The 26,463-nt window shown below is 38.4% G+C and overlaps 1 protein-coding gene across 5 annotated transcripts in view; it reads left to right on the top strand.

Annotated features, from left to right (window-relative positions):
• The window catches only part of CDH18 (cadherin 18), a 560,265-nt gene extending 534,897 nt beyond the window's left edge, over positions 1-25,368 (top strand). For 4 of the 5 annotated variants that reach the window (XM_061589839.1, XM_061589822.1, XM_061589830.1 and 1 more), the window contains exons 10-13: positions 5,776-5,897; positions 8,202-8,319; positions 20,939-21,190; positions 23,312-25,367. In XM_061589839.1, coding sequence (XP_061445823.1) covers positions 5,776-5,897; positions 8,202-8,319; positions 20,939-21,190; positions 23,312-23,802 — 983 coding nt within the window. In that variant the 3' untranslated portion in view covers positions 23,803-25,367. Of the gene's footprint in view, positions 1-5,775; positions 5,898-8,201; positions 8,320-20,938; positions 21,191-23,311 lie in introns of all 5 variants that reach the window. The other variant, XM_061589856.1, reaches the window with a different exon arrangement.
• Positions 25,369-26,463: the final 1,095 nt, after the last annotated feature.

The raw sequence follows: 26,463 nt of genomic DNA, 5'->3' as shown, positions 1-26,463 counted from the left end.
ATGGGTGACTTCAACTACCCGGACGTAGACTGGCCGCATATGTGTTCCAGTCATGACAAAGAAGCAAAGTTTCTAGATATTCTAAATGACTATTCCCTAGACCAGTTGGTCATGGAACCGACCAGAGGGACGGCAACCCTGGACTTAATCCTCAGTGGGGACCGGGACCTGGTGCAAGATGTACGTGTTGTTGAACCGATTGGGAGCAGTGACCACAGTGCTATTAAATTAAACATACATGTAACTGGCCAATTGCCAAGAAAATCCAACACGGTCACATTTGACTTCAAAAGAGGAAACTTCACAAAAATGAGGGGATTGGTAAAAAGAAAGCTGAAAAACAAAGTCCAGAGGGTCACATCACTCGAAAATGCTTGGAAGTTGTTTAGAAACACTATATTAGAAGCTCAACTGGAGTGCATGCCGCAGATCAGAAAAGGTACCGCCAGGGCCAAGAAGATGCCAGCATGGTTAACGAGCAAAGTCAAGGAAGCTCTTAGAGGCAAAAAGTCTTCCTTCAGAAAATGGAAGTCTTGTCCGAATGAAGAAAATAAAAAAGAACACAAACTCTGGCAAAAGAAATGCAAGAAGACAATAAGGGATGCTAAAAAAGAATTTGAGGAGCACATTGCTAAGAACATAAAAACCAACAACAAAAAATTCTATAAATACATTCAAAGCAGGAGACCATCTAGGGAGACAATTGGACCCTTGGATGAGAAGGGAGTCAAAGGTGTACTAAAGAACGATAAGGAGATTACAGAGAAGCTAAATGAATTCTTTGCATCTGTCTTCACAGTGGAAGATATAGGGCAGATCCCTGAACCTGAACTAACATTTGCAGGAAGGGATTCTGAGGAACTGAGACAAATAGTGGTAACGAGAGAGGAAGTTCTAAGCTTAATGGACAATATAAAAACTGACAAATCACCGGGCCCGGATGGCATCCACCCAAGAGTTCTCAAAGAACTCAAAGGTGAAATTGCTGATCTGCTAACTAAAATATGTAACTTGTTCCTTGGGTCCTCCTCCGTGCCTGAGGACTGGAAAGTGGCAAATGTAACGCCAATCTTCAAAAAGGGATCCAGAGGGGATCCCGGAAATTACAGGCCAGTTAGCTTAACTTCTGTCCCTGGAAAACTGGTAGAAAGTATTATTAAAGCTAGATTAACTAAGCACATAGAAGAACAAGCCTTGCTGAAGCAGAGCCAGCATGGCTTCTGCAAGGGAAAGTCCTGTCTCAGTAACCTATTAGAATTCTTTGAGAGTGACAACAAGCATATAGATAGAGGTGATCCAGTGGACATAGTGTACTTAGACTTTCAAAAAGCGTTTGACAAGGTACCTCACCAAAGGCTTCTGAGGAAGCTTAGCAGTCATGGAATAAGAGGAGAGGTCCTCTTATGGATAAGGAATTGGTTAAGAAGCAGAAAGCAGAGAGTAGGAATAAACGGACAGTTCTCCCAATAGAGGGCTGTAGAAAGTGGAGTCCCTCAAGGATCGGTATTGGGACCTGTACTTTTCAACTTGTTCATTAATGACCTAGAATTAGGAGTGAGCAGTGAAGTGGCCAAGTCTGCTGACGACACGAAATTGTTCAGGGTTGTTAAAACAAAAAGGGATTGCGAAGAGCTCCAAAAAGACCTCACCAAACTGAGTGAATGGACGGAAAAATGGCAAATGCAATTCAATATAAACAAGTGTAAAATTATGCATATTGGAGCAAAAAATCTGAATCTCACATATACGCTCATGGGGTCTGAACTGGCGGTGACCGACCAGGAGAGAGACCTCGGGGTTGTAGTGGACAGCACGATGAAAATGTCGACCCAGTGTGCGGCAGCTGTGAAAAAGGCAAATTCCATGCTAGCGATAATTAGGAAAGGTATTGAAAATAAAACAGCCGATATCATAATGCCATTGTATAAATCTATGGTGCGGCCGCATTTGGAATACTGTGTACAGTTCTGGTCGCCTCATCTCAAAAAGGATATTATAGAGTTGGAAAAGGTTCAGAAGAGGGCAACCAGAATGATCAAGGGGATGGAGCGACTCCCTTACGAGGAAAGGTTGCAGCATTTGGGGCTTTTTAGTTTAGAGAAAAGGCGGGTCAGAGGAGACATGATAGAAGTGTATAAAATTATGCATGGCATTGAGAAAGTGGATAGAGAAAAGTTCTTCTCCCTCTCTCATAATACTGGAACTCGTGGACATTCAAAGAAGCTGAATGTTGGAAGATTCAGGACAGACAAAAGGAAGTACTTCTTTACTCAGCGCATAGTTAAACTATGGAATTTGCTCCCACAAGATGCAGTAATGGCCACCAGCTTGGATGGCTTTAAAAGAAGATTAGACAAATTCATGGAGGACAGGGCTATCAATGGCTACTAGCCATGATGGCTGTGCTCTGCCACCCTAGTCAGAGGCAGCATGCTTCTGAAAACCAGTTGCTGGAAGCCTCAGGAGGGGAGAGTGTTCTTGCACTCGGGTCCTGCTTGCGGGCTTCCCCCAGGCACCTGGTTGGCCACTGTGAGAACAGGATGCTGGACTAGATGGGCCACTGGCCTGATCCAGCAGGCTCTTCTTATGTTCTTAAGTACCTTTACAAGTGGATCCCACTTCAAACATTTTGAGAAGCATTGGTCAGATTTATTAGCTTTATTAACCTGTACATGCAAGGGAGGTTTTTTTTGTGTGTTGGGACCTTCAAGCAATGTCCAATGTGCATTCTTTATGATTTGCATGTTTTATATTATTACCATTTTGTGCTTTGTTGACTCACAATACCTCCAGAGCCAAATCCTATAGTTAGCTTGAGGAAAGCTGAACTATGGAACTCCCTACCACAAGGGAATTGCTGTGGTAAACATTTTAGCAATTTCTAAAGTGGGATTAGAAATTAATAGAAAATGATGTTAGTATTTGCCAGCTGATTATACCAATCAGTATCTCTGTCTGTCACCCTTGTGTTACTAGGTTTGCCTTTGCACTGTCATTTTGTGATTGGTGCACCACAGCAATTTTCTGCGTCTTCCTCTAGTGAACCCTGGGAATAGAAAGACTGAAAAACCCTGTTCTAGGGTTTTTTGACAAATTAAATGTTACATTCTAATTGAAAGATAAATAAATAATCAGAACTGCATGACATCTATCCAAAAGTTCTTAAAGAACTCACATGTGGAATCGCTGACCAATCCACACAAGAGGTTCACTTTCTGGGCACTACTGCGCAACAATGAGGGATGTTGAAAAATTCCATCAGGAGCAGAAATCAGCACAATTCACATGTTCACCCAAGGTCAGGAATGGAAATCATGCAAGCAAATACAAGCAGAATTCACTGTTGTTGTTGTTGTTTTAATATGCAAATATTAAATAAATGATTATATTTTGTCCTGCATTGGTTTTGACGTTTCTCTTCCATTGAAATGCACTGACATTAATTACATCATCAGAGGTTAATTCACCTGCTCATTTTCTAAGTGATATATGTCATCATCTGCCAGCAATTCCCTTCTTTGTTCTCCATAGGCCAGTCTCTGTGCAAGATAATAAATGGACACACATTGAAATGGCAATCTCCACAGACAAGTGGGGGGACATTTCAGTCTCCCAGACATTCTGTAACTGACCTTAAAGTTGTCATCTTTAAAGAAAGGATGACCACTGAAGGAAACAGGATGCTAAGACTAGATAGACCCTCAGTTTGATACAGCAGAGCTTTTTATGGTCTCATGTTTCTCCTCTTATTTATTTGTATGAACATTTATTTATTTTTAAAAAAATCTATACCACCTTTCATCAATAGTATGAGGGCGGTTCACAGTAATACAATACACTTCCAATGAATCAACACATTAACATTTATGTAATCACAATCACAATCGACAATACACCAGCCAGATACCATTCAGCTTCAGTATTAACAACCCACAAATGCCTGAGCAAACAGATGGGTCTTTAGCAAGTGCTGAAAGCTCATACAAGTCAGCAGTTGCCAGGTTTCAAAGGGGAGACAATCCCATAAGCTGGGTGCCACAACAGGAAAGGCTCTCCTCCATGTTATCTCAAGAGGGATCTCAGCAGACTGTGGGTGGTGTTCAGTGCTAGTCCTACTCAGAATAGAACCATTGCAGTTAATAGACATGACTAACTTAACTTCATGGGATCATATCCAACTTACTTTTTGCTGCCAGGGCAAGGGAATTTCCCCCTGTGTCCTCCCTAAATTTGTTCCAGAGGGACATGAGCACCCCTCAGAACATCCTGTGGGGGAAGGACAGGAAGACCATTCCATCAGGCAAGCAAAAACACTTGCACTGATGGAACAATTTCCTTAGTGCTACACAGAATATAACCCATTAATTTCAATTGGTGTACCTGAGTAAGACCTAGTTGAATACAACCCTGTGGGACAACCAGGAGGGCTTCATACAAAGATCTTAGCATACACACAGGTCTATATAGGAGAAGATACTCCTTCAACTATTCAGGTTCCATGTTGTTTAGGACTTTTTATGTCAACAAACAAGCCTTAACATTTTGCTTGGTAGCAAATTGGCAGCCAGTGCAGTTCTTTCAGAAGTGATGTCATATGCTCACAGACTTTCTTTAATAAAATCAAATTCAAGGTAATACAATACACTATATACTGTAAATATATGTATAACAACAAAATTAATAACAATTCTATCGATAAAATTACTGCAGTCAAAATCAGCATCATATTTTTAAAAATCTTTATCCTTTCTCCTCTTATAATTTTACTCCATGAAAAGACCAGCTAATTTTTTGCTGTTTTTTGTTCACCATTGATATGACACTATAATGCCAAGTGAAGTCATTTGATTTAACTCTCTGCCTACAACATGAGTGTGTGCAATGGACTCTGAAAATTTCTTCCGCTATTCTTCAGTACCATGTTAATATCCCAGATATTACAAACCTGAGGTTTAACATTAAGTCTTGACTTTGATTTCCATTTTCAAAAAGCCTGCGAGACTTTAGCAGACCACATCTTCATAAGGTTACTGTATCGCTGTAATTCTGCTGCAGCGTGCAGACTCTGACAAGCCATTTGTGACAAAGGCATAGTGTTTGTTTCTGTTCACATGTTCAGGTAGGTTAGGGTTAATAGAATGTTAAGTGTGATTGGCTGGAGTGTTTGCAAGGGAGGAGTGAGGGAGTGAAAGGTTTATAAAGGGAAAGAGGTGACAGCTGGGAGTTTTGTGGTTGGAGTTAGACAAGGCTAAGTTTATGAGGTAGACAGTGTGGGGTTTGGGTCTTAGTGTGGGTTGGGTTTAGCGTGGGTAGGTAGGCAGGTTAGGTTTAGGACTATATCAAATAAAACCTCTCTAATTTACTGTGATCATAATAAACTCTTGTTTGTTTGTTTGTTTGTTTAAAATTCCATGTGTGTGGTTGGTTTTTACTACGCTACCAAACAGCGTTCTAAATGCTATTAACTACATATAAACCCACAAGTCTAAACCACATTCAACCCATTAGTCACTTCCAAGCGGGGAGGTGGGATTGCTGAAGTTTGTGGTACAGTAGATAACTGGGCAAAGCTGAGGCTGGCATCTTTGGAGTCACCTGTTTCAGGTGTGAAGGAGCAGGAAGGATTTTATGTCCGTGAGCCAGGACGCAACACCATTGTTTTACATGAAGTTCTGAACTCTGCTTTCAGGGCCAGAGAATTACTTTGAGGACATGCTGTAAGAGTTACGTGTCTGCTGAAACAGCTAAGTCACTTCATTCTTTTGTGTTTTACAGAAAGTCCTGGCCTCCTTAGTCATGTCACCATAGGAATTAAAATTCTTGACGTCAATGACAACCCTCCAGAGCTTGCTGGAGACCATGATGTAGTTGTCTGTGAGAATGCAAAGCCTAACCAGGTAACCTTAGTAATCACACTCTTAATGACCTATTTGAAAGCAGCTCAGTTCAAAAAGTGTTTGTTTCAGAGAGGAGAGCATGTATTTTTATATTATCCATAAATATATTTGTATACCGCTATTTCATTTCAAAAAACATCAACACAGTTTACCATGAATCAAAACTGTACAGTAAAAACCATTTTAAACATACTGTAAAAGCAAAGGTCATTACTGCAAAAGGATATCTTAATTGCTTGCATAAATAAGCCTGTTGAAACAGAAAGGTTTTCAGCAGGCATTTAAAGGTTAAAACAGAAGGTACCTGCTGAATCTCTGTTGGCAGAGCATTCCAGAGAACTGGGTTAATAACACTGAAGGTTCTGTTTCATGTCAATGTTAAATGAACCTCACCAACTTGAGGAACATAGCCACACATACATAGACACACACACACATATGTGATTTGAATTATACTTTTCAGACTGCACTAGAGATCTACAGGATAGCTTACTATCTGTACACGTGCACACACACACACAAACATCTGATAAGTCCCTTTTTAGCTGTTGAAATTGTATCATTTCTTTTAGAAGGATTCCCATTGCATCAGACAGATCCCCTTTGGATGATTTGACAGGCTTAGATGCCATGTTTAAATCTTTCTGTAAGGCCTTCAGGCTGGGATCATCTGGTGCCCACTGGGCTTTAAAATAAGCAGTGTAATCATTCTTTTGCATTCCTGGGGTGCCTGATTGCATTTCCTCCAGGATTCTGTAATCTGTTGGATTATAAACACAGTTTTTCACTGCAGTGGGCTATTTAAAGGGCAACTAGGGGTGAAGATCTCACCACAGATTGACTTCTTTGTCGCATGACATCACTTCCCCGGGCAGAGTTCTTTCTTTTTTCTTTTAATACTTTTTATTAATTATTTTGAACAATACAGTAGACTTACATTAATAAGTACAAACAAGACCACATGAAAACAAGACAACATTGAGTCTATTTCATTTTCATTATGTATATAAAGTTATTTCTGATGGTATGAAAGTATTAAGAATGTTCATGGCAAAGACAGATGCACAGGCTTAGATGCATAGATTTTAAAATTGTATTCTAGCAATACAATGTGGGTAGGTGGCAGAGGTTTTATTTTTCCAGGTCCTCCTATGCTTTGTTTCCCAATGCTAGAATGATGTTATACAACAGCTCATCTTCATATTTGTATGGAACAAAATTAACTGCATAGCCTCTGTGTCTTTTTTTTTTATCCTGCAATTCAGTACTGAGTTACAAACAGGGAAATAACATAAACCCTGGTGTGGCTGTCTCCCAGATTGAATAGTTTTGCCTGGCAATGCAAATGCAACAAAACCTTGTCAACTGTTACTGCACTGTGTCAGCAATGCTGGTCCCAGTTGAAAGACGACATTGGAGTGCCACCATGCATAGTACTGTGCACAGTTGGGGTGTGGACATCAGATGCAGATATGTTTTCATGTACTCATCACGAGATAAGTGAGAATGCCTCACACACACACACACCTGTCTTCTGGAATGTTAAGTGCTGGGATTACATTGCATGGATTTCATTGCATTCTGCTGTCTACTCCTTTTGGAATATGTAAAACCACACTGAGAATATGCAACAACAATCTTATCAAAATTCTTTTGGCTTCTTTCAAAATTCCTCAGATGTTTTGCCTGAGGAAGAACCTCCCCACCATCCAATTTCCTTGGAATTTAATTATAGGTAAAATTGTTTGTACATCAGTATCACAAATGGTCACCAAGGACAGTTCTTTGAATCTGCCCTTTTTTTCCTCATGCACAATAGGATCAGTTGCGGGGTAGTTATTTTGTACTGATAAAGAAACCATTTGCAAAGCAATTTCAAGCAAACATGAGTAAAATTTCTCGGGTGGGATTAGAAATCCTGAGGAGAACAGAACCACTGGACTGTAGCGTGCCAATATTAGGCCAAGTAATTAAAATAATGGTTTGTGTGAAAAATGTGTTTCACCTGCACATTTACCCCTCTCAGTAGGTCTTTATGTGAATGTCTATCAAAATCTTCAGAAAGCCTTTGGATCAAATACTTTCTCAATAATAAAATCTTCCCAATGCCTTGAGTGAAATATTTTCTCTATATACCTTAAAGTTAGAGTGTTGGGTGTATGTTTAAATCATTTCACAATATTGCCGGGGGGGGGATCCCAGCTAATGGACTGATCATTTCATAGGCAGTCTATGATATCAGTCAAGTAGAAAATACAGATCCAGTTCAAAGTTCATCATATCCACTATTCAATTTTCTTCCAGGTTATTCAGACAATCGGTGCCACTGACAGAGATGACTTTGCAAATGGTCAAAGATTCCACTTTTCTCTAGACAACAGTTTCCCTTTGAATCCCAACTTTACCCTGAAGGACAACGAAGGTAAATCAAATACATTATTCTGTAGGCAAAGCTCTCTGTCTGGGATGTCTCATTGAACAGAATGACTTCTTTTCTCAAAAGGTTTTTTGTCAGCAGGTGAAAACCATAATCTATCAGGAGAGAAGTGGTTTATAAAAAGGGTTCCATATTCATAACCTTTGTGTTGTGAAGGATGAAAAACTAGGGATCATTTAGAAAGAAAATAACCTTGCAATATTTCCTCCCTGGTCTATATTTGATTAGGGTTCATACATATTCTCTATGCTGTTTAAAAGTTTTGGGTTACAGAGTTTTGTTTTAGCTTCTTGCTTGAGTAACAGTAACACCATCATCATAACAGATACTATGCTGTGCATTTGTTGCATTATATACCACCCTATAATGGGTAGATCCTCTGGACAGTTCACAAACATTATTGAAAATACAAAACACAAACCAAAATTTAAAATAATAAAATCAGTTACAGGCATACCCCACTTAACATCGCTTCACTTAACATCTCCTCGCTATAACGTACATGCTCCATACACCACCATACCCCGCTTAACGTATGCGTGCTTTGCAATTACAGACACTTAATGGCATGACGCCGCTGCCATCTAGTGGCGATTGCAGTGCAGTACATGCATAGATAATTGCTTCACTTTAAGTTCATTTTCACTTTACATACACGCTCCGGTCCCATTGCGTATGTTAAAGCGGGGTATGCCTGTATAAAACAACACAAATCAACACAAAGAAAATAATCTAAAAGCATAAAATCAATTTAAGACCAGCAAGGAGGAAAGAATGTGGTGCAAGAATTTAAAAGCACCAAACAAATATGCCTGTTATAATTTAAAAAACTGGAGCAATAAAAAAGATCTTCACCTGATACCCCTGGTTTTCCTGTTCCCCCTCCCCAAACAGCTTGCATTAGAGGTGGGAGAGAAATCTGATTCAGTTATTTAAAGCCAAATCTATGAAATTCACAGTTTCTGAAACAATATTTTATTATTTATTTATTAAATTTATACCCCGCCTTTCTTTTCATAATAGAAACCCAAGGTGGCTTACATATAAAAATGCATATATTAAGGGAAAGTGTGCATACAAATGAATATATTACCAAAAATAGCCTGCAAGAAGCATTATATTAGGAGAAGTTGCTTGCAAACAGGTATATATTCAAAACCGTATACATAAATGTGTTGATTAGAACTCACACTAAAATGCTGAAGAATTTCCAAGAGGATTTTTTTTTTAAAAAATGACAAATTGCTGCAGAAATGCAGAGAACTGAATTTAAGATTGGAGAAATTAGAAACTGAGAGACTCAAAATTAATAGACCCTCCCATCCCAAGTCGTCATTCCATGCCTATTGAACATGCGTAGTCCTCATTCGGCTTTCCCTTATTCCATTTTGTGGGGTTTGCAGGAGGATGATTCTTTGGGCAACTCTCACATCCTTCCCTGTAAACATTTAAAAAATCTTTGTTTATAGCATTTTTATCCTACTCATGCTTCAGCCAAAAAGACACCCAAACCAGCTTTCATATATTTAATAAAACAATGACCCGCAATCATGTAATCTAAACTATACATCATGAAAGGGAACGGGGGTGGGGTGGGCAGAAGGAAAGCAGATAACTCAGGCATCAGTTGTGAAAGTTAAGTTGAAGTTGAAAAGGGCTTCTTAGTATAAACCATGAAATGACATATCCAGGCAATGTAGTGATTCTTTGTATCTTATTTATATCTATGTCTCTTCCCTCCATCCTCTTTTACCATTCACTCCACTCCATTCTCTCTCCTTCCCAGTGTTGTTGTTGTCGTTGTTTGTTTGTTTGTTTGTTTATACAGTCATGATAGTGGCTCTATACTATAGCCAGCATGGATTTTTCACATTCTGCAATGTTAAATTGAAAATACACCATTCTGCTGCTTCGCATAAGCTCATTTCAAAACAAAACCTTACAAAACTTATAGTCCTGAACTCAGAAGCGCTTCCTTAACAACCCTCTGACTTTTCATGGTGATTCACAAAATAGTCAGAGAGAATCGAGAATTCAAAGTCTAAAACAAGAAAAAAAATCCAGACACCTGTTGGACTTTTTTATGTCACTGGTCTCATAACTTGTTGAAATTAATTAAAAATCAGCCATGTTCACAGAGTACCTGTAATCCTATTACTGACCTTGCCCCATACACTGACCTTCATCTTCTGCAGTTTAAACATGACAAAAATGCATGGCTGATTTTTAATTAATTTAAGAAATTTAACATTGGAGTCTATCATAGTGCAGGAATGCTCAGTAAGAATCAACTGTCAGTGTTCTAAAAGCCAGACTCACAGCTGTTTGGCTTGGCTAATCAGGGGGCTGCACTCATGTCAGACATTTATTTCACTTTAAACAGTCATGCCTTCCCCCAAAGAATCATGGGAAGTGTAGTTTGTGAAAGGTGCCATGAGGTGTTAGGAGACTCCTATTCCATGACAGAGCTCCAGTGGCCAGAGTGGTTTAGCAGTCAGTCCCTCTTCTGGGGATTGTAGCTCTGTGGGGGCATAGGGTGTCTCCTAGCAATACTTAGAACCCTTCACAAATTACACTTCCCAGGATTGACTGTTGAAAGTGGAATAAATGTTCTGGTATGGATATGGCCAGGGGCAGCTTTGGCTTAAACTTGGGTTGTAAACCATTCTAATTTTAATCTTAGCCATTCTGCGGTGACTGAGTCTTCCCTGGAGTGTTTGTGCAGTTTGCCACTTTAGGTTTCTTTTCTTTCCTAAAGATGTTTTGTACCTCAGCAAACCTTGGGGCTACCCTGTATCTTCTGGTGTGGTGTGGTGGTTTGGGCTACATTTCTGCAAGCACACAAAGAGTTATTTATTTATGTATTATTATTTATTAAATTAAAGCCAGTGTGGTGTAGTGGTTAAGGTGTTGGACTATGACCTGGAAGACCAAGGTTTGAATCCCCATATAGCCATGAAGCTCAGTGGGTGACCTTGGGCCAGTCACTGCCTCTCAGACTCATGAAAATCTATTCATAGGGTCGCCATAAGTCGGAAACGACTTTAAGGCAGTACATTTACATTTTTTATTTATTAAATTTATATCCCACCCTTCCTGCCAGGAGAAGCCCAGGGTGGCAAACAAAAACACTACAAGCACTCTAAAACATCTTAAAAACAAGAGACTTTAAAACATATTAAAGCTAAAGTTCTTTTAAAAAAAGTATTAAAACAAAGCATATTTTAAAATCCCACGGCTTTAAAAACATCTTAAAAAGCAATTCTGACAAAGACTGAGATAAGGTCTCTACTTAAAAGCCTGGCTGAAAGAGGAAGATCTTCAGTAGCCTCCAAAAAGATAAAAGAGGTGGTGCATGTCTAATATTTAAGAGGAGTTAAAGCAAAAAAGAGTGAGAATGATACCTCATAAGTAAAGATAATTGATAAATTCAGAGGAAATTGGAGATGTCTGCTTTCTAAACCATTTGAATGTTGAAATTAGTAATTCAAATTGCAGATGCAGTTAGACCCTTCCCCCCAAAAAGTTAGAAACACTGATCAATAAATAAATCATAATTTTGTGCATTTTTTAAAAAGTAGGTTCTATTTATTGAACAGTTAAATGTCTGTAGGGCTTCAAAGTTTCTTTTAAAGAACAGACATGTACAAATAGCTGAGCCCAAAAACATGAGCACCTGTGCACAAGGGAAGATTTAACGATTCTCATTTGAGGAAATAATACAAAAGCAAACCAAAAGGTACAGATATATAATATTCATCTTTAATCACAACATCTTACATAGCCTAAATCAGTTGAAAAAGTTAATGCAAACGGAGATGGGCAATAAATTAAAATTTGCCAAAAGGAAAAAACACAAGACATTCTCCCATAATCTCTTGTGCTGGCATTTTATGCTAATGTGTTAAAAGAACTCTCAGTTTGTGAATAATACATGAATAAATACTCTCCAAAGTCTTCTGGTATTGACCTGTCACTCTACCATTATATCTCTGTTGCCTTAGTTTTTCCCGAAATCTGCCTTCAATACGTTTTCCAGTACAGTAACTCAGTATAACTAGTCTAAGATGAATACACCCTTTGGCAGTGGGAAGAGTGCTACAATAGCCCTGGGTGCACTGTGGATTTTTGGGAATCATAGTTGATGCTTCAAAAGTTTATAAGACTTCATTGCATTTCAGGCAAATGGGTTTGCAAGCCAAAGTTCCAATATATGAAATGTATATAATTAGGATCCTGAACTCGAATCTTACTCCCAATACAAGGCAAGTTTTGTGTGGAAAGATGGAATACATAATCATTTGTCTACCTGGCCAAGAAGCCAAGTATGTACTGATGGACTTGTTACAAACCCCAGTTCGAGCTGGCAGATGCGACAAAAATAGCCATGTGAATTCAAACCTATTTCAACAGGGAACCAGGCAACTTCCTCATCTTAATTCAATACCTCTCTCTTCAGTAGCTTTAAAGGTTTTTTTCCCCAGGACTCACATTTTTCACAGGACTTTCAAATATGCCTTACTTCTTCCATTGTAAGGTCAGAAGAAAACTGTTTGATAAGCCAGTTCAGAAGATACTTGACTCTAGCTAGATCAACAAAAGGTCGTTGCTACCAATAATGAATGCTGCTGGAGAAATTTTGGAAATGCATAGGATTGAAATATTACTGGAGAATGCTAATGTCAGAACATAAAATACATTTTTGCCCAGAAATGTTTCTAATGAATATAGCAATGTGGTTGACTACTAAGGGAATGACAATCAGTTCATTGAATATTAGGGCTATGGATGCCCCCCAATCCAATTCAGAGCCCAACCTGGCACTCTGGAACAGGTCCACTCTCACCCGGGATGACCTGGGACCAACCCAGATCCAAGACCTGAGCCAAACTGGGGACCTTGCACAGTGTTTAATTTGGGTTTTAAGCCCTAATTAAACATGTACTTGGAGGGGGGAGAAAAGGAAATACAGGCAGATGTCTGTTTCTCTTTCTCCCCCACCCACCCCCATCCTCACCACATGGCAGCCCCCTTTTAATAGCCCCAAATCATTCCTCATGGATACATTCCAGGCGTGCCCCAATCTTCTCTGGCCAAATCCCAGATTGGTTCGATTTGCCTTGAGATTCAGGTTTGGCTAGAGCAGTTGAAAAGCCCTGTTGCATGCAACTGCTTTAGCCAGATAGATCATAACTAAATACTGGAGAAGCAGGAACCAACTATAGTGGGTGAATTGTTAAGAAATGTGTTGTATCATTCCTTCTATTTGCGATGTTAAGGGGTCAATACCAGTCCTTAAGGAGCCCAAATGGCCTTATTGATATACAACAGGGAGATTTCCACATATCCAGAGCATCCACAAAGTTTGCAGAAGGTTAAAGAATATTTAAGGTGGAACAAAAAAAGAAAAAGAAACCCCAAACAATCTAATGACAAGTGAGAATGCCTAATGACGACCAAAGTGTTTGGATGAAAAGCTGGTAGGGAATGGAGTATCCTGGAAGAGGACATTGGCTTCTGGACCAGAGCACACCACACCACAACATTCTGTTGCAGTCCCCCATATATTTTAATATTATCAAATATATTGGTTCCCATCATTCTATTCCACATATCCAACATTCTGTCTGACTCTACGGGAACTAATCAAAAGAAGCCAGCGTGCAGAAAGAAGCAGGTTTGGTTTTTGATGGACATGGTCATCATTATTTACATTTTTTTTAAAAAAAGTTTGTTTTCTGTTATTTTTTTATTTGATTTGATTCTCATTGCTAAGAATTATTATTAAACCTTGTGGGCATATTTAGCCACAGCTTTCTGAATTCATTATTATTATTATTATTATTATTGTTGTTGTTGTTGTTGTTGTTGTTATTACCACCAATTGCAAACCACAGTGAATATTATTAATATTAAATAGTATTTTTATTTTCCTCTATATGACAGGGTCTTTTTTAAATATAGATATAGATATTTCTTTTATTAGTAGTATTATTTTAGAGAAAGCATACTTTAAAGGTGGCTAGAATGAAACCCCCCAGAGCTACCCACCAGAAATTTGTCAGGGTTAATTCCCTCAATAGGAGCTACCATGAGTGGGAAAAAACTAAAACCATTATATCCATTTTAATTTTGAAACATTTAAAATTTTAAAGGTGGATAGCACGAAAAACTCCAGAGCTATCTACCTGCAACCTGGCAAGTGTATTGCCCTTTATAGCAACTACCATATCTCCAAATTCTATGTTTCTAGATCAAAAGGTAAGAAAGTTGTGGCCATATCAGTTTTACAATGTAAGTCAATGGGATTTCTGGAGTTTTGTAACATCCAGATTGTGATTCAGATCTGTATTCGTTTGGATCAGATCCAAATCTGTCCACAGTGGATTGGGCCTCATTTGTATTTACAAACTGGAGCCACAAATCAGATCGGGAGGTACGTGCACAGTCCTAGTTGATATATTTAAAGAAAAATAAAATAATAAAAGTGGCCAATACTAGTCAGAACATTGACTTGTACATATTTATTTAATCCTGCACTCTTCCCCTCTGTTTGGCAAACTTTTCCAAAGCTTGCTTTATGCTCCAATCTTCTTGGGTTCCTATACCCATTATATTGTTATTGCCAACTTTACCTTTGGGATTTTGTTTCATTGTATCTCCAACTTGCCTTGGTTTTTTTTGAAAAATACATCCTTTCCATCTTTTGCACCTTTGATTTTTCTCCTAGCTTGGATTTTTTCATCTTCAAAACATTCTTTTCTTCATCTGTTGTTATCTGTTCCCTTGTCTCATCTCTACACTCACGTTTCCATTATTTCCCTACCTTTTGCAACTTTGCACATAATCGCCGGAGCTTAAAATCTTTCATCATTGCTGGACTGCTCCTCATGGCTTCTCTGTGTTTTTAACCTTTCTCCCATGCAGGCTCACTTTTCCTGCTCCTGCAAACCATGACTCTGTGTCTTCTCCTTTTATGTCTACAGGTTTGCCAGGGCTGTTCTACCCAAACACAGTGGATCACTCATTCTTTGTTAGATTTATGCCATATGGGGTGAGGAGGAGGTTACGCTTTCCTGATCAGAGTTAAAGAGACTGCCGCACTGCAGGAACCAATGTGGTGCCCTCCAGCTGTTGTTGGACTACTCCATCAGCCTCAGCCACCATGGTCAATGATCAGGGATGATGTGAATTGGAGTCCAGCGAAATCTGGAGGGCACCATGTTGGCTGCCCCTGACCTAGCATACCATCCTAGGCAAATTCATATAGACAAAGAATTGCTGGAGTACCTTACCTGGTCTGTTCATATTCTCAAGGCTGTATTTTATTTTAATAGGCTTCCATAATGAAATGTACACTTCAGGAAACCAGTGCACTTATTAAACCGTGAAACTCACCAGCAAAGTATCACTAAAGTGAAAACATTTCACTGTTGCATAATAGAATCTCACACTTGCCTTGCCTTCTCCCACTCAAATTAGTATCATTCAGAAGTCTCACAACCGTTTTCATTTACTACGTAACCAGCATGAACAATCTACATTTTTTACGAAAGAGTATTGGTCCCAGGAAAAGATGTACAGATGCCCCTGAGAAACCCCAAAATTCAGCTTAACATTTTGCTATAGGCAAAATTAAATTGCAGCTCTTACTGATGGATTCCTTAGTCAGGCCAAAATGCCTCAAGTTAATTGGGGAAGCACCATTGGTATGTAGGGAGCATATCAGAAGGTCCCATGTTCAATAACTCCAGATTGGGATGGGAAACCCCGGAGACCCACTGTCAGCCAGTGTAGATAATACCGAGCTAGGTGGACTAGTGGTCTTGAGCCATTATAAAAAGCAGCTCACCACTATGCTGGCTTCCCGGCAGGTGTCATTGTTGCTTTCCAGGAGGGGAAGGGGAGAGGTGGCAGGAAGGTTGGTGTAGTGCAAATGCATCAGCAGAGCCTGCCAGTGTTTTTGCACCACATCAACCCCTTCACCTTGCCCCCTCTCCCTCCTTGTAAGCAACAGCAATCCACCAGCTGGGAAGCTAGCATAGTGGCTTTGCCCTCACATGACAAGCTGCTATTCATTATAAGGCAGTGTCCTATGTTCTACACTGAACTACAAAGACACTTCTCCAGGAACCATAACTTCCAGTTTTTAACTCCGTCTTATGGCATGGAAGGCATCACCTAATGTTACCTGTTGGCAACTCTATATAACTACAGGATATGTTGTGCATCTGTCTAAGTATGTATCAGCCTTATGGCTTGTATATTTCTGTAGGGAATATGCTTTCTCTTAATTCTTAAACTGCTCCTCTAGCTTACTTCATTTGAATTCACCTATGATGGAGAGAAATTTTGAAGATCATGCTGGAAGCCTTTCATGGAATCATTCTGAAATAGTTATAGCAGTCATAAATGCCAGCCTGTTCAGGCTCTCATACTCTCTATAGCTGGAATCTAGACTAGCAGAATCTCATTATAACTTCAGGAAAAGCAGTGTTTTTCAGTTAGCCGGCAGCAAAGCAAGGACATCAGACCCTACTACTAGTTATGTAAAATAAAACGAAGTAAATGTAGGGAGACAAGGGGCCTTTTATAATTTTAAAGCTTTGAAACTAGTTTATCTATGGCATACAGCAATAGAAAAAAGATAAAATTATACTTTTTTGTACTTGGGATCGGATTTTTATATAAAATATACTTCACATACAATGATACATGATATAGTATTGATTGCAATAGTGTGTGGATATGATGTTAAGACATGAATCAAGGTTTAAATGAAACCATGTGCACTGCCCATATGCAGAAAAATATATAAGAAAAATAAGAACCGGGACAAATCTTACCTGCCTATTTCTCCTTTCAAATCAGTTATTCAGGAGAATGAAGTATGCACTTCCGGGAAGGGTGACTTCGCTTGTGCCTGCTTTTGAGACGGGCTCCCGCCTCAAAAGAAGCTTCTTCAGATATAAATCAGTCAGAACATTTTTTTTTTGACTGATGAAATTTCTCCCGGGCAGGGAGAAACGTAGAGATCAACCTCAAAAGCCTGTTTTTGTTGGGAGGACTGGATTTCATTAATTTATGAGAAAAGGTCCAGCCAGCAATGCCGGACGGACTTCCGAACAAGCTCTATCTGATTAATGCGATACGTTTATCTTTTCTTCAAAGAGAAAATGGACTAACAGGCAAGCACCCTTCTTTCTATTATTTTTTTTACTTGGTTTAAATTGTTGCAGCAAAAAGAGATTTGTCAAATGAATCAGCTTTAAAGAACTTCTGGGTGAGTTATAACTCTTCTCTGTTATTCACGAAATTAACAGCTTATCTCTGTTTCTATTGCAAAAAGCTGTCCTGGAAGTGCATTCTAAAGATATAAACAGAAGAGGGATTTCTATTCCGAGGAACATTATATTGTCTGGGACTATTCTCTTTTTGGTCTATTTTATTTTGACGAATCTGCTTCTTCACGACGCCACTAACTGTTTTGATGCTGGGAACTAAATTTGTTTTGTATTCTTGAACATAGAGAGATAAGGCAGGCTGCTCTGTTTATACTGTGATGTCATCAAGCCTGGAATATTAACCCAATTGTTGCTGAAATAAGAAGTGGTTCTTCTTTATTTTTGTTTTGTTTTGTTTTCGTGGTTTTAAAAATGGCAATCAAGAAAGTGGCTGAGAATCTGGAAGTAATTATGTTTCAGAAAATAATGGATGAGATTGAGATAACGAAACAAACCCTGCGACAGGGCAGTAAGGAGCTGAAAATTGAACTGAGCAAAATGACGCAGGAGCTTAAAGAAATAGGGGATCCTGTGAGAGAGGAGAATGAGATCAGAGATGAGAAAAGAAAAAATAAAGGGAAGATACAAGCCCTGGAGATTGGAACAAATGTGGGATTGGAAAAAGATCTGGAGTTTATGGATATTAGAAATAAAATCTACTGTTTGGAATTTAACGTTATCTCTGAAGAAATTAATGAAGATATTAGAGATAAAGTTATCAATGGCTTGGATAATCTTCTGGACTGGAATGACGTGATGGAGCTTGATATAGAGAAAATCTATGGAATTAACTGCAGCCATGTGACAATGGAAAAACTCTCAAGAGATGAGCCAGTGCATTTTGTAAAAAAGAAGAACAGAGATATGACTTTACAACAATATTTCAGCAACTTATTCAGAATTGATGGCAAGAAAATATTTGGGATAGAGGAAATTCCCATCAGACTCTTATTATATGACTATGGCTATGACAGCAAGATTATTATGGAATACTGATAATGGAAGATTGGACACTGAAATTACTGGACTTAACAGGACTATTGAAGATGGAAGATGGAATTAATAGGGATAATGGAATAATGGCTATTAAAATTATTGGACCTAACAGATTTTGATGAGATGGATTAATCAATATGTTTATTTGGACTATGGTTATTACAATAAGATTATTATTATTATTAACGAGATGGATTAATCGACATGTTTATTTGGAGAAAAATTGATAGATATATTTCTTAAAGAATTGAAACCTCTCTTTAACTTTTTGTGGAAAGAATAAAGTAATGTTTATGAGATTTGATGATTAATTAAGATAACTACTGGAGGAAAGTGATTTTATAATATAATTTAAGAGACAGGATTGTTATATATTGTAGACCTATAACTGATTTGATCTGCGACAAATGGGAAGTCAACATTTTATTTTTTTGTTTAACCATTTTTGTTTTGTTTTGTTTTTTGTCTTTGAATGTTTTATGATTTTGTTTTGTATGTTTTATGAAAATTTGAATAAAAATTATTGTAAAAAAAAAAGAGAGAATGAAGTATGCAGTCTATTATCAGGAATCCAGCCCCACAATGCTTGGGGATTGGGGGGGGAAACAGAAAGTCTTGGTCCAGGTACAGTTCAAATGAGGGCCCAACTAGGGATGGGTGATCATTTCAATTCAGTTCACATTTCAAGTCAAATCTATCAAATTTGCAATTTCCAAAATTCGCACTTACTCAAATTTTGTGATGGGGTTTGCCAACCAAACAGTGTTTACAAAAATGCATATAATAGGGGAAAGTGTGCATAAAAATGAATATATCAGTGAAAACAACATGCAAAAATGCATTATATGGCAAGAAATTGCTTGCAAAATGTGTACATTAGTCAAAACTACCTACAAAAATGTGTTTCATAGGATAAATTCACACTAAAATGCTGGAGAATTTTCATGAGGATTTTTTTTTAAAAGAAAATAAATTGCAAATTGTTGCAGGAATGTGGAGAACCGAATTTAAGATTTGAAAAATGAGAGAGAACCGAAACTGACGCATCTTTCCATGCCTTGGTCCAACTAATAAACTGGCATGCCAGTTTTGAAAATTACTGCAGCCTGATGTGTTAGTGGACTCTAGCCTCATAAGAAGGCAAGCTATATATAAGGATGCTTTAGAAATTCTTTTCTTTTGAATTCTGAGTCAAAGCAACACAGTCTGCACACAAACACACCCCTTCAGAGATGCAAGTCAGAATTTTATGGTTTATTGTCTTTCACAGTTCTCCAAATGCAATAGTGCGTCTTTTAGCTGTTTATACATTAAAAAATACAGGGCAAGGAAAGGTTGTCCATGCAAATGTAAACATTTGTGATATTTTGGTCTTGTAAATGCATAAAACTTCATTTTAAATGGGCATAATACCAATGTTGGTATATATCCAGAAAAGCAAGAACACAATGCCTGTATAATTCTTGATATTGGTTGAGCCAAATCACATATAAAATATGTATTTGGGGAGAGACTTTTTAAAAAAGATCTGTGATTAACTGGGAAACAACAAAACAGAATCATGATTTTTAAACAAGGCAAAAACGGAGACTGCTTCCTCCATCCCTAGTTTATATATAAAAAAAAATTGCAGAAAAAATAATATTACTTGAATTGTAATCTTATCTGAGAAGAGGATTTGCCCTTAATTAGAACCCCAAGCTTCAATATATGGAAATGGTATGATGTGACATTGTGCTGGCATTCGTCGTCCACTTTTTGGCTGGTGCCTTCAAATGAACACAGCTTGGTAAAGCTATGGGAAAAGAAAAGTGCACTTTGTTGACCAGGTTTTTGTTGAATCATAGTTTAGTAGAGTTGGAAGGGGCCTATAAGGCCATTGAGTCCAATTCCTTGCTCAATGCAAGGAATCAAAGTTAGAGCATACTCAACAGATGGCTGTCCAGCTGCTTTTACAATGCCACCAGTGTTGGAGAGCCCACCACCTCCCTAGGTAAATGGTTCAATTGGCATACTTTAACAATAAACAGCATTGATTTAACAATTAACAGTTAGGAAGTTTTTCTTGATGTTCAGCCAAAATCTGGCCTCCTGTAACTTGAGCCCATTACTCCATGTCCTGCACTCTGTGATGATTAAGAAGAGATCCTGAAAAGATTTTGTGACTCTTTTCACCAAGATGGATCCTGAGGTTGCCCCAGTTTGCTGCGTAGGCTACCAGCGCATCCATGTGGGTGACCAAAGTGGGGGGGGGGGCGGAATGGTGACGGTGACTGAATGTGATAGTGATTAAGATTATTCTGACCTGCTTTTTGTTCTTACAGATAACACAGCCAGTATCCTGACCAGGCGGAGGAGATTTAGTCGGACTACCCAGGATGTGTATTACCTCCCTATTGTGATCTCTGATGGAGGAATCCCTTCTCTCAGCGGTAGCACCACTCTTGTGATACGGGTGTGTGCATGTGAGCGAGATGGGCGTGTGCGGACCTGTCACGCAGAAGCATTCCTCTCGTCTGCTGGACTGAGTACAGGAGCCTTAATTGCCATCCTGCTGTGTGTCGTCATTCTCCTGGGTAAGAATCTCAGAATTAAGCACTGATATCCTTTCCATAGCCTTCAGATGATCACAGAAGCATTGTGGCTTTTAAACATAATGTCATTCTGAACCAGGAATCGCTTGTAATAGGTGGTAATTAGAAATACAAAGCTTTGATTTTTTTTAAAAAAAAAAAAGGCTTTAGCTAAAATTAAATAGGACTGAGAAGCCTTTAAAGTACACAGCTGAACTTCTGGCATCCAGCGGAATTAATTTTGCAGAGGTCAGTAAGTAATTAGCACCGTTGATCTACTCCGGTAATTTGGTAAGATTTCAGGGAGCTCCCAATTCAAGTTGCATGTCCGATACTCTTGGGGAAAGTAATAGAAAGAAGAGAGGAGGAGGGGAATCTCCTTGAAACAGAATCCACTGCCAGAAGCACTTTCAGGACTGTATGAAAGCCATTTGCTAATTATCTCTGTGGGATGAGCTGATAACAGCACAAAGCATCATCAAGAGGGGCAAGGGACAGAGGAAGCAAGAAGATGATTCCATTAGATAAATGTCCTTGGAAATGCATTTTCTCTGAACACTTTATGTGCTCAGGCTAATCTGAATAGTGCCCATTAGCTAATATTCTCTCATTTGGCTGAGATTCAGCCTGTTCATACTGTCTCTACATGTATATTTGCACACCAAACAGGGCTTGAGAATAAAGTCGTTTTGAAGAACAAATGCTGCTCACAATGGGATTTATATACAGTGACACATATACAAATATCGTTAGAAATTAAATCAGTGAATTCCTATCCAGATAATGGAAGTTCTTCAATGTATAGTATTATTGTTAAACATCCACATTAGCAATCTTGCTCCCCTCCTCCAGGGGAAAAAAATACTGTTCAAAATTTCTGATGGGAACCACCCAGATTTAGGGTTTTTCTCCCCACAAATAGAACTCATTAAGTGATATAGAAATCCCTCACTCCACCTCGCTTGGTTTTGTTCAATGTCCATTTCACAATCTTTCATTTTGTTAGTGGCTCCAATCCAGAAAAAAATGTTAGTTATGTGTAAGTCCCAAAGAAATCAGTGAACCTTTTCCAATTGATATCCATATTAATCTGTGGTAGGCATTCTTCCCTCAACAGTAAAATTTCTAGGGTTTTGTTTTTCCCATTAGAATTTGTCAGAAAACTATTAATGTGACAGTAATATCTTCCTAGCTTTTCTGGAAAATTGTTTGGATTTAGATAAATAATCAGATAGATAGATAGATAGATAGATAGATAGATAGATAGATAGATAGATAGATAGATAGATAGATAGATAGATAGATAGATAGATAGATATTAAAAGCAGGTAGTTCATGTCTATCTACCTGTCATCCATAAATCTAATAACATTTTCAAATATTCAAAAACTAAAGTTTTATTGATGATTGGTGGAGGACAATTTTAATCAATGAGTGTTATGCATAAGGGCAAACTTTGGTATTTTCTTAGGTGATTTTGGTCCTAGTGTGTTACTGGAATTGAGTACATGAAGGAAACAATTAACTATTTCATTCTCACAATGAATGGTAGCATTGAGTTGCCTGTTTTCTTAAAGGATATAAATTATATACATTTTCTTTTGGGTCTATTAGTAGCAGCTACAACTATCTTTTCCAGTCATCAGGAAGCAAAAACTATCCCAAATCAGAAGGAATGGATATCTGGAAAGTAGCTAAAATGGAAAATGTGACATAGATAAAGCAACCTGAAGATAGGGGAAGGATAGATAATTCCAATGGATTCAGAGATAATTGGCTGATATTTGATTCATATTGGAATGTGAAATAGGATTCTCATAAAATTCCAGAACATTCAGTGATATCCTGTATATAGAATATGTACTACTGAGAGGAAGGGTGGGATATAAATCTAATAAATAAATAAATAAATAAATAAATAAAATAAGATTATGCTTATCTTGCACTTTCCGGTATTTGAAGAGCATATTATATTAAAGTTTTGGCAGTATGAAGATTTATTGCAGTTTAGTCAATTAATGAATGAATAGATGAATGTGTTAAAAGCCAGGTGATTAATCCACCGGAAAAAATCTTTTGTCAGCCTCACCCCTACTAATCTCCTATCTTAAATTTTGTCATCAGCAATAGTGGTCCTTTTCATCACACTAAGACGCAGCAAAAAGGAGCCTCTGATCATTTCGGAGGAAGATGTCCGGGAAAATGTTGTTACCTATGATGATGAGGGAGGAGGTGAGGAGGATACTGAAGCTTTTGACATCACTGCCCTACGAAACCCATCAGCTGCTGAGGAACTGAAGTATCGAAGGGATGTTCGGCCTGAAGTGAAGCCCACCCCCAAGCATCCCACTTCATCCAGCCTTGACAGTATAGATGTTCAGGAATTTATTAAGCAAAGACTGGCAGAAGCAGACCTCGACCCTAGCGTGCCCCCATATGATTCCCTACAGACATACGCATATGAGGGTCAAAGATCAGAAGCTGGATCTATCAGCTCTTTGGATTCAGCTACTACTCATTCTGACCAGGATTATAATTACCTTGGTGATTGGGGACCAGAGTTTAAGAAGGTAGCTGAACTTTATGGAGAAATGGAATCTGAAAGAACAACTTAATTTTCTTTATCATTGTCCAAATAAGGAACATTTTCGTTCCCCAAGCAACTTGGAGACATAATGACAACCATGGTTTAAAAGCAAAAGATCTATCTGAATATATTATATAAATACAGTACTTGGAGCAAACTGATGTACACAGTTACTGTAGAAACAAGTGCCCTTTTCACATTTGAAACTGGGTTCTTCAGTTGGGAGAAAGTCAAATTTGGAAGAAGAAATACACCCTCAAAGGAAAAGATTGTCCCCTTGTGTATATTTTTAATTGCTCAATAAAGTCTGTGGTGCGGTATCAGTAACAATACCCTAAGTAAGCCAAGCAATGGCCAATATTATTGCAATATCCATAAATATCCCCAGAGCTACAGTGAGTCTATACTGGTGCCTACTCATGAGAAGAACTAATATTATTTGGATGGTTAACATAATATATCTAGCTCTGTTTACAGGCTTAGGGGTTTGAGGTAATGGTGTGGAGGGTTCATTTGCTTTTTGTTTTAATAAATCCCAGCAATCCTATTACTTTCAGGAGGATATACTGGAATTATTCAGTCAAGTGCCATTGTAGTGTCTGCCTGTACCAACATCCAGCTGAATTTTGTTTATTTACACATCAGTGTTGTTGGGGACTGCAACATTTCATTTGGCCAGACTTAATCTTTCCATCCACGGAGAGGTAATAAGCCAAGCATTAAATTGCTCCTTATTGAAACAAGCTCATAATTCCCCCCTCCCCTCCCGCCAGAACTTTGCAGTTACTGAGTGGTATCGAAGCTGTTGCTTCCATTGTATAGTTATTTTGCCTGCTATTTTAACAGCTTTTTCAAAGCAACAACAGGATTTTTTTTAATTTAAATTGAACAGATTAAATTTCTTTCTGCAATGAAGTAGAAGGTTAATAGGCGTTCTCAGTTTTGTTTTTTTTAAAGGCATTGTTATATTATGTATTAAGCTATGCAACAGCTTGGGTTGCCTGATCTTCATTGGGACTGGTGAATGTAGATAAGATGTTATCAGTCATATGCTGCTCCAAATCCAAAACCGAAATCATCGCTTGGTAAGGTGTTACCATAGCCATGTCTGTATGTTCATGTGATGGCACAGAACATTTCAGGCAATTCCAATGTATGGATCAGCATCCCTGGAAAGACTTTGGGCACAACAAACAGCCTGAAAGCATATGATGTGAATCCCACCTCTGAAGCTAAACGGGTCTGGGCCATTCAATGCAATGCGCCAAAGGGCAGCACCAGTACAAGACATGCACATCACTGGTGTGCAAAGCAGAGCTGTAAAAGTACCTTAAATTTTTCTAAAAAAAATTATTGTCAGAGCATAGAGCTATTCTTTATTGCAGCAACACCCAATAAGTTTGGAGGGACATGCCCTTGTTTTATGTCTAAGAATTTCAGTTGATTGATTATATGTTGGATTTATGCTGCTTTGGGTCATTTGTTGAAGATTGTGTGCATATTTTATATTACTTCTAGTGTATTTTAAACCCAGCTTTATATGGCTAAAGCTGTTTTGGTCCTTCAAAACATGTTGGGTAGTTCCATAAAAACAATAAAAGATTTATTCTTTTGACAAAGAAAGATAGAGCTCTTTTGTGCACTACTGGTGTTGCAATTTCTTGTTTTGGGGCTTTGCAACATCTAGATAGGAGGCTACCTGATAGGAGGCCACCTGGGACCCCCTCCCCCAAGTAAACTACCCCAAGCTCTTTCATGAAATGGTATAGCACAGATTTAATGTTTAAGGTTAATCTTGTGAGTGTCTGAATATGGGGGAGTGATCATTTATTGTCAAATGAATAGTATCCCAGGATCCTACTTGGGATCCCCCCAGATAAGTCTGGGTCTGACTCACATTTTCCTCCCCAGATAACTCACACTGATAACCATTTCTGATATGTACCTACATAAGTATGTGCATTCACAACAGCACTTTAAAAAGGCATTCCCATCAGGGCCACTCTTCTTAAGCCCATTGGTTAAATTGTGGCCTCTATATCTGAAGAGGCCCATTATCTGAACAAGGAAACACAGCCAAGAAAAGATTGTATTAGTATAATAGATTGTGTTAGTATTTTAATTTATAATTAATTTTATGATATCGTTCCCAAATGTTAGATAGCCAGATTTTATGGCATTGTTGGCAGGGATGTGTGCATGTGTTTGTGTGTTTGAGAGAGAGAGAGACATATAATTGTTAGACAACCATTTGTTGTTTTCTCATTTTTTTCTATATACCAAATTAATTTAAGGTGTGGCAGAGCACAAAGGAATATTTATGTCATTGCAAGTCAATTTCCCTTAGGCTGCGGTATCGTTACGTTTAGGGGGGATTCTGACTTAGAGGTGTTCAGTCATAATCCCACAGATGGTAGCTTTATCCCATTGGCTCCTCAGCCAAGCACATACACCAAATGTCTGAAACTGCGGTTCCTTTCGTACTGAGCAGGATTACTATCGAAACAACACATCATCAGTAGGGTAAAACTAACCTGTTTCATGATGGTCTAATCCAAGCCTAAGGGGGCTTGAATTTTGTGGAGCCTATTAATGAAGATGACTACTGAAGAGAATTTGATTTTTCACCACTTCACATTTAATGTATTGGTTTTACTCCCCATTTCTCTCATGACAAGGCCCTCGTGCT

Source organism: Rhineura floridana, chromosome 1, assembly GCF_030035675.1.
Source record: "Rhineura floridana isolate rRhiFlo1 chromosome 1, rRhiFlo1.hap2, whole genome shotgun sequence".
NCBI classification, from domain to species: Eukaryota; Metazoa; Chordata; class Lepidosauria; order Squamata; family Rhineuridae; genus Rhineura; species Rhineura floridana.
The sequence above is the reverse complement of the archived record's forward strand: the minus strand, read 5'-3'. Positions and strand labels throughout refer to the sequence as shown.